A 6,830-nucleotide genomic window follows, 5' to 3' on the forward strand; every position below is an offset into this window, starting at 1 on the left:
AGCGAGAGGAGCGCACGCGGAGGCGCCGGGAGGGTCGGAGGAAGCTGGGAGTCGGGGGCTGCCGGCGGGCCTTCCGCAGGGTGAGCCCTTCCTCCCATCTCCCAGCCCTCCCCGAATGTTTCCGAATATCTGGGCAGAGCCGGCGAAGACCGCTGCCCGGCCCTCTTCCAGTGGACGCGGGGCCCATCACCCAACTCCAGGCAGCCGGACTTCCCGCGTGGGGTCTGGGGAGGGACAGCCTGCCAGACTGGAGGAGGAAGCCGGGAACCTGGGGAGAGCCCCTGGCGGGAGGGGGAGAATTAACTACCTGGGGGGTTGATTACCTGGGGGCTGGAACCCGCCCTAGGGAGGGGAGCGGATGGCTTTGTTTTGACCTAGATTATGCATGCGAAGGAGGTGCCTCCTGAGGTGGGCCACCTGGTCCCTGGAGGCCTGGACCGGTTCGTGACTCCCTTGCTGGGCTGACTACCACTAGATTCCTGGCTTTTCCAGAGACAGGGGAGCTGGGCCTGGGTCCCAGGGGCACTGCTCCCTGGGCCTGTTGGCTCCCTTTGGCTGCCTTTCCTTTGCCCATTCAGAAACATAGGTGTTCCCGGTCTCCACCCCAGTGGATGCCTTTACTCATCCCTGCGGGGCCTGCTTGGTCAGGTGCCCCCAGTGGGTGGGTGGGGATGCCTGCTGGACCTGTTTGTCCCTGTGCATGCCAGAGCTTCCTTGGAGACAGCTCAGGGTTCCTCCATACCACAGCCTCACTTTATGGAGGAAGAGCTGCTTCCTGCCTGGGCTGCCTGGTGGCAGGAACAGACGCGGCTGAGCTTGGCACTAACATTGGCCATCTGGGACTCCTGTTCCAGACTCTTAAGATGTCAGTAGAGGTTCAAGCTGGATGGGAGAGGCCTGGGGCCCATTTGCACAAACCCGGCCTGCAGCTTTCCCTTCCAGAGTCTCCTGCGAAGACCTGCACCCCTTTATCCCAGGGCCTCTGGGCCGCCTCTCCCCCACCAGGGCTGGTCTGAGTACCAGACTCCTTCTGCAATTCTCCAGAGAATCAAAACCCAGTTCCTTCTCCACCCAGTGCCACTGACCCCTGCCCAAGAGAGGACTCGTGGTGCAGGACAGCAGCCCAAAGGAGCCCCCCTGCTCTGCCCTAGCCACACTGTGCCTGTCCTGCTGTGTGTCAGCCTGGCCACAGGTGGCCACCTCACTGAGCCCTTCCCAGCCCCAGGTCTACCCTCAGGGGAGTGCAGACTCAAGGACCCAGCTGACCCTAGGAAATCAGGGTGCTGATTAGCTTGTATCCTTAACCAACATTTCCCCACCTCAGCACGGGCAGCGAGGCCACTCCTGGGCCTCTGTTTCTGTGGGATTCCAAAAATCTTGATGGTATCCCTCACCTGGGCTGCCCTCTAACACGGTGCATCTCTCCCAGCAAGACAGGTGTCTTTGGCTTTGAGTTCCTGTGGACGGCCATCTGTCCCCTCCAGCATGAGGGTCTTCTTGCCGGTGCTGTTGGCTGCCCTTCTGGGTCTGGAGCCAGGTGCGATGCCCTGGGCCCCGGACCTTCTCACAGACCATGCCCTCCCCCGGCTCCCTCTCCCCGACCCCTGGGCGGTCATTCAGTGGTCCTCCCAGGACAGCCTCTGTGGGACCTTCTGGCTCCTCTTCCCCAGTGAAGCGAGGCACTTCTGCCTCCAGTGTTAGGGAAGCCTCAACACTGGCCAGGCCACACTGTTGTCACCCCGTGTTTGGGGGTCACTTGAGCTCACCAGGGCCAGGGTCTGGTGTTATTTGTCATTGTCTTGTCTTGGTACCCAGCCCAGAGCCTGGTGTGTAATTGTTGCTCAGTAAATGCCCACAGCTGGTTAAGTACAGAGGGCAGGCCTGGGAGGCACACTGGAGGCCGCCTCCCGCAGGAGACAGGTGTCACCCAGTGTCCCTCCTTCTGCAGTGCACGCTCTGGTGTGCTTCTCCTGCGTCAACCAGAACAGCAATCTCTACTGTCTGAAGCCCACCGTCTGCTCCTCTTCTGACAACTACTGTGTGACTATATCTGCCTCTGCTGGCATTGGTGAGTGCTGGCCAGGAGCACCTCAGCCTCGCCCACCCGACCCCTTGGCTGTCTCCCATGGCCAGTGCGACCCCTCACAGTCTGGTTTTCCTGCAGGGAATGTCGTGGACTTTGGACACACCCTGAACAAGGGCTGCTCCCCCATCTGCCCTGGTCCCAGCGTCAATCTCGGCGTGGCGTCTGTGGGCACCCACTGCTGCCAGAGCTTCCTGTGCAATTTCAGTGCCGCCGGCCGGGGACCGCGGGCCAGCACCGCACTGCTGGGCCTCGGGCTCCTGCTCAGCTTGCTCTCTGTTCTGCTGAGACTGGGCCCCTGACCTCCTGGACCTAAGTCCCCCATGTCCCCCAGCTCAGGAAGAAAAGCCCCATCCCTCGCAGATCCCAGGAGGCTATTGGAGCCTCCAGCTCCTTGGCGTGCCTGATCCCCCCACCTTGGGCCAGAACCACCCCCTGCACCTACCCCTGCACAGCCCCTACCCCATGTGGGGCCAGCCGCCCTCACTTCTGCAGCCAATTGTGTGACCTTTCTGAAGGAACCAGGATGGGATGAGGGTTCCCCTGAAGTCTTAGGGTCCCCAAGGGCAGGACTGAGCCTTATGGACACCAGAGGGACATCTAAGCCATCAGCCCTAGGCGCACTGAGTGTGGGGTGGTGGCAGACACCAGCGTTTTGTGAATGTTTAGGCGCGAGTCCCTGGGATGGTGTTGTGAGAGGGACAGGAGAGTCCAGGGCAGCAGCAGCCCCCGGAACCCTGATTCACCAGACCCCCCCATCTGCACCCACATTGCACTCACTTCAGGGGTAGCCTTTAGGGGCAGGGGGCTCCCAGCCCAGGTCCTGCTGAGCCCTGCCTGGCCCTCCTTGCTCCTGCACTGGCACCCCGCTGCTGCCTCAGTGCCTCAATAAAACGTTGCCACCCCTCTTGACTATGGTAGTCGCCTCTCCAGCCGGCCTCTGAGTCCACCTCCCAGAGACCCTCCTGGAAGCAGGAGCCGAGGTCCTCTGGTGTAGTCCTAGATGGAGGCCCCATGGGGCAGTAGAGGAGGAGGTCTCCAGGCCTGTGACCAGTGACCACTGCCATGCCCTTTACCCTGCCCTGGAGTGAGGTCCATTGAGTGGGTCTGCATCCACAAGGCCAGGGGGAGTCCTGGGCAGCAGCCTGGGTTGAGGAGCTCTGAGAGTGGGGCCGTGGTCCCCAGGGCCTATGGAGGAGCAGGAGACCCCACAGAAGGTGGGTCAGGCTGGTGCCCCCAGGAAGCATGACCCCTGGCCATGGCCTGTGCTAGGCTGAGCTCCTGGCTTAGGGCTAGTGAGGCAGCAGAGTTGCCTGTCATCTTAGACATGTCCCAAGTCTCCTGGACAGTGGCAGGGTCTCCTAGCCCTGCTTGTGCCCAGGTCCTAGGGGCCCAACAGGGTATGGCGGTCTCCATGAGCACACACAGCAGGCTCTGAAACCTGTGAATGTCGTGTCCCTTGCTCCAAGTCCAGGACCTCCACCCAGTGCCCTGAAGGCCTGGGGGGGAGGCTGCCTAGAGCACAGCCCTGCCCCGCGAGCGCCGAGGATGCTCTGGAGCAGCAGCTCCACAGCCTTCTGGTGCGGGCAGTAGAAACACCTCAAAGCCTGGGATGACCGGAAACGAGGATGGGTGCCCGTCCAGGGGAATCTGAGCTTGTCCCCCAAGAAGCTGAACCCAAAGCCATGGTCAAGAATTAGAATCTGACTCCAGTGGCCCCGGGGCAGCGAAGGCCTCCTGACAGGCTTGTGCTGACTCCCACCTCCTGTGTGCAGTGCCCAGGTGTCATTAATGTGGTTATTCTCCTATAACTGAGGCGGGTGGAAGCACTTGCTGTTGGTAGGGGGGCCTGGTTCCCTTAGGGCGACGCAGCCCACACCTGGGACTGTGGGTCCCGCCCCCCACCCCCACGCCCGTCCCAGGGGAAGCAGAGGCTGGCAAGAGTCCGCCTGGGAGCCTGGGCTGGGGGGAGGAGCTGGAGGCTGAGTTGCTATTTCCCGACTTTGGATGGAGGAAAGGGGAGGAGCCCAGAGGCTGGGTTCTGTTTGCTGAGCCCTGAGGGGGAGGGGGGCCGCCCGGGCCTGAGCTGCTGGAGGGGAAGCAGGCCCATGCCCCACCTGGGGTGGTCTGAACTCCACAGAGCCCCGGCAGGCCCAGGCTGGGGGCCAGGTGCAGACTGCCCACACTTAACCAAAGCCCAGGTGGCAGGATGATACCTCCCGGTCCTGGGTTGATGGTGGGACAGGAAAAGGACTTTGATTTCAGTATGTCACCCTGGAAAGACGCTGGGTCTAAAGGCAGGTCTGGGGTACCAGTAGCAGCACTGGGGTTGCTAGTGGGGAGCAAACAGGCCAAGGTGGGTGTGCCTGCTGTAGAGCATGGTCGGCTTTTGTCTTTCAGGTGCTATCCACTGGGTTTGTGGTCCTGGAATTCAAAATAAATTGAGGGAAAGAATAACTAGGACAGGACGGCCAGAGAGAACGGCCAGGTTAACAGAGTCGTCCACCACCACGGCACATCAGCCCCAAGTTCTCTGATATCTTCCCACAGATGGGTGTTTCTGGAGGGTAACTGGACCTGCTCACCCTGGGCTCTGGTTGGCTCCTGGGGGGTGCCTCCCAGCTGTGCTTGGCCTGACTAGAACCTCTAGCAAGATACTTCAGAAACCTCCTGCCCAGCCTCTGTCCCTCCTGCTCCCACCAGCTGGCCAGCCAGGAGACTGCCTCCTCCCCAGGCCTGTTCCCCTGCTGGGACTCCCAAGAGTCCCCAGCCTGCTGACCCTGGGCTCCTCACTGTCCACGTCCCTTGCACAGCCAGTGGCCATGAGCAGCCTGGGCCTGGGGTGCCCCAGCTTCAGGTCTCCAGTCCCCCCTGGACTCCTCACCTTTCTTCCCTTCTCCCCTGGGCCAGGCCCGACAGCAAGTCCTCCTGAGGGCCTGGAGACCCCAACTGCCCCCGACCACCCCAGCTGCTCCTGGGCTTCAGGGTGGGTAGCAGGGAGCCTGGGGCCTGTGGATGCTGAGTTGTGTGGTGAGGCTGCTGCCCTGTGGGTGCCCAGGTGTGGCCTGGCTGGGGGGCAGCGGGAGTCCTGGACCGGAGCCTTCAGCTTATGGCCAGAGGCAGCCGGAGGGGGCGGGGCTCAGGAGGTTGAGTGACTTGAGCAACCTCCCGACTGGCCCAGGGCCTTCCCCAGGCCCCTATGGCGATAGGGGCTCGTGGCCCCTCCAGAGCTCAGGGCAGCTGCAATCTCCAGGGCCCCCCTTTCTGTGGAGAGGGTCTCAGGAAGATATGAGGGCGCTGCTGGGCGTGATGGACACAGGCCGACCAGGCCTGGGGGGCGTGCTCTCCTTCCTGTGGGCAAGAGGTTGGCTGGCCCCTTGGACTTCCTCCAAGGACCCCTGAAAGCCCACAGGGACACTGATGCCACTCAGGAAGAGTGGACCTGCCCTGAGCCCACAATGAAGACAAGCCCAGGTCTCCCAGACCAAGGTCTCCAAGCTTTGCAGGACTCCTGGGACACTCCCCAGGAGGCCCCACCACAGCCCCCTGCTCAGGTGCTGGATCCTCCTTGGGACTGACTGTGAACAGGGCAGTGGCCACACACAAGGTCCCCTTCACACCCTGTGTGACTGATGATCCCTGCCCAGGCCTAGTGATGGAAGGGGGCGTAGGTCAGGGGTCAGAGGTAAACCAGTGGGTCTGCCCTCATACAGGCAGGAGAACTCCTGTGGGGTAAGAGGGGCTTGCCCCTCCTCACTGGAGTCAGGGCACCATGGTGAGGCTCCTGGCCCCTCATTGGAGCCCCTGCCCCAGAGATCTCACCCCTCATGCATGCCCCTTCCTCCTTGTCCCCCTCTTGCGAGCCTGTCCCCACCGACAACAGCACCCCTCGGTGCACGGCCAGCAAGCTTCACCGCCTTGCGTCTAGGTGCAGTGCGGGCCGGGGTGGGGGCCAGGCCTGGGGAGATGGCAGGTAGGGCCCAGCACCCTGTGGCCCAACTTGCCTCCTGCCACTCCAAAGCAATTACAGTGACCCTTGAGCCCTGACCTTCCCTGGAGGTCCAGGCAGAGAGACAGTGGTGGGGACAGTTTAGGGGAACAGAGATGCTGGAAATTCCCACCATTTGACAGCCCTTCCCCAGGGTCACAGAACCTTCCTCAGGCCTGCTAAGAGGGACTTTGACCCCCATTTGTCCCCCAGATCCACCAGGGGCTCCTGGAGGACCACACACAGATTCTCCTGCCCCAGAGGGTGACCCCCCATATCCCATTCCATGCCCCCAGCTACTCCCAGGATCAAGCATTGCCCTCCCCAGTGCTGTCCCCAAGTTCCCCAGCCCAGCCCCTTCGCTACTCCCCTCCCAGGCTGAGCGCCTCTCCCCACACATGCTGGTCAGCCACTCGCTGGGGGCCTGATCTGGGAACCTAGGGGCCCCTGAAGTTGCCGTCCTAGAGGATGAGGTGTGAGAAGGGGCCCTGCCTATCGTGACCACCCTTCTCCCAGCCCAGGGCCTGTGAGAGCTGTGGTCCCTGGACAGGAGAGGCTGCGGCCAGGGAAGGGCCAGGGAGGCTTTGCTCCTTCCTGGCACTGATGGCTCTGCGGACCCTGGCTGGTGAGCCCACGGGTGGGAACCCATACTTGGTCATCCCACTGGCCACAGCAAGAGGAGTGACCTGAGCAACCTCCCTGCTGTCCTCCTGGGACACAGGGACGGACGCCAGAGCCCTGCCGCTTTCTATGATGTGG

The 6,830-nt window shown here is 62.4% G+C and overlaps 1 protein-coding gene across 2 annotated transcripts; it reads left to right on the forward strand.

The window, feature by feature from the left end:
- Nucleotides 1-8: 8 nt before the first annotated feature.
- Nucleotides 9-2,995, forward strand: Ly6e (lymphocyte antigen 6 family member E). 2 transcript variants are annotated; one of them, XM_048802246.1, is made up of 4 exons: nt 9-80; nt 1,434-1,537; nt 1,949-2,068; nt 2,165-2,995. In XM_048802246.1, the coding sequence occupies exons 2-4, from the start codon at nt 1,486-1,488 to the stop codon at nt 2,383-2,385; spliced, it is 393 nt and encodes a 130-aa protein (XP_048658203.1). In that variant the 5' UTR covers nt 9-80; nt 1,434-1,485; the 3' UTR covers nt 2,386-2,995. The 2 variants fall into 2 exon arrangements, with proteins under 2 accessions (XP_048658203.1, XP_015342031.1); XM_015486545.2 differs by having other exon boundaries at nt 56-80; nt 1,430-1,537.
- Nucleotides 2,996-6,830: the final 3,835 nt, after the last annotated feature.

The sequence above is a fragment of the Marmota marmota genome, unplaced genomic scaffold (assembly GCF_001458135.2).
Source record: "Marmota marmota marmota unplaced genomic scaffold, marMar, whole genome shotgun sequence".
Classification (NCBI taxonomy): Eukaryota; Metazoa; Chordata; class Mammalia; order Rodentia; family Sciuridae; genus Marmota; species Marmota marmota.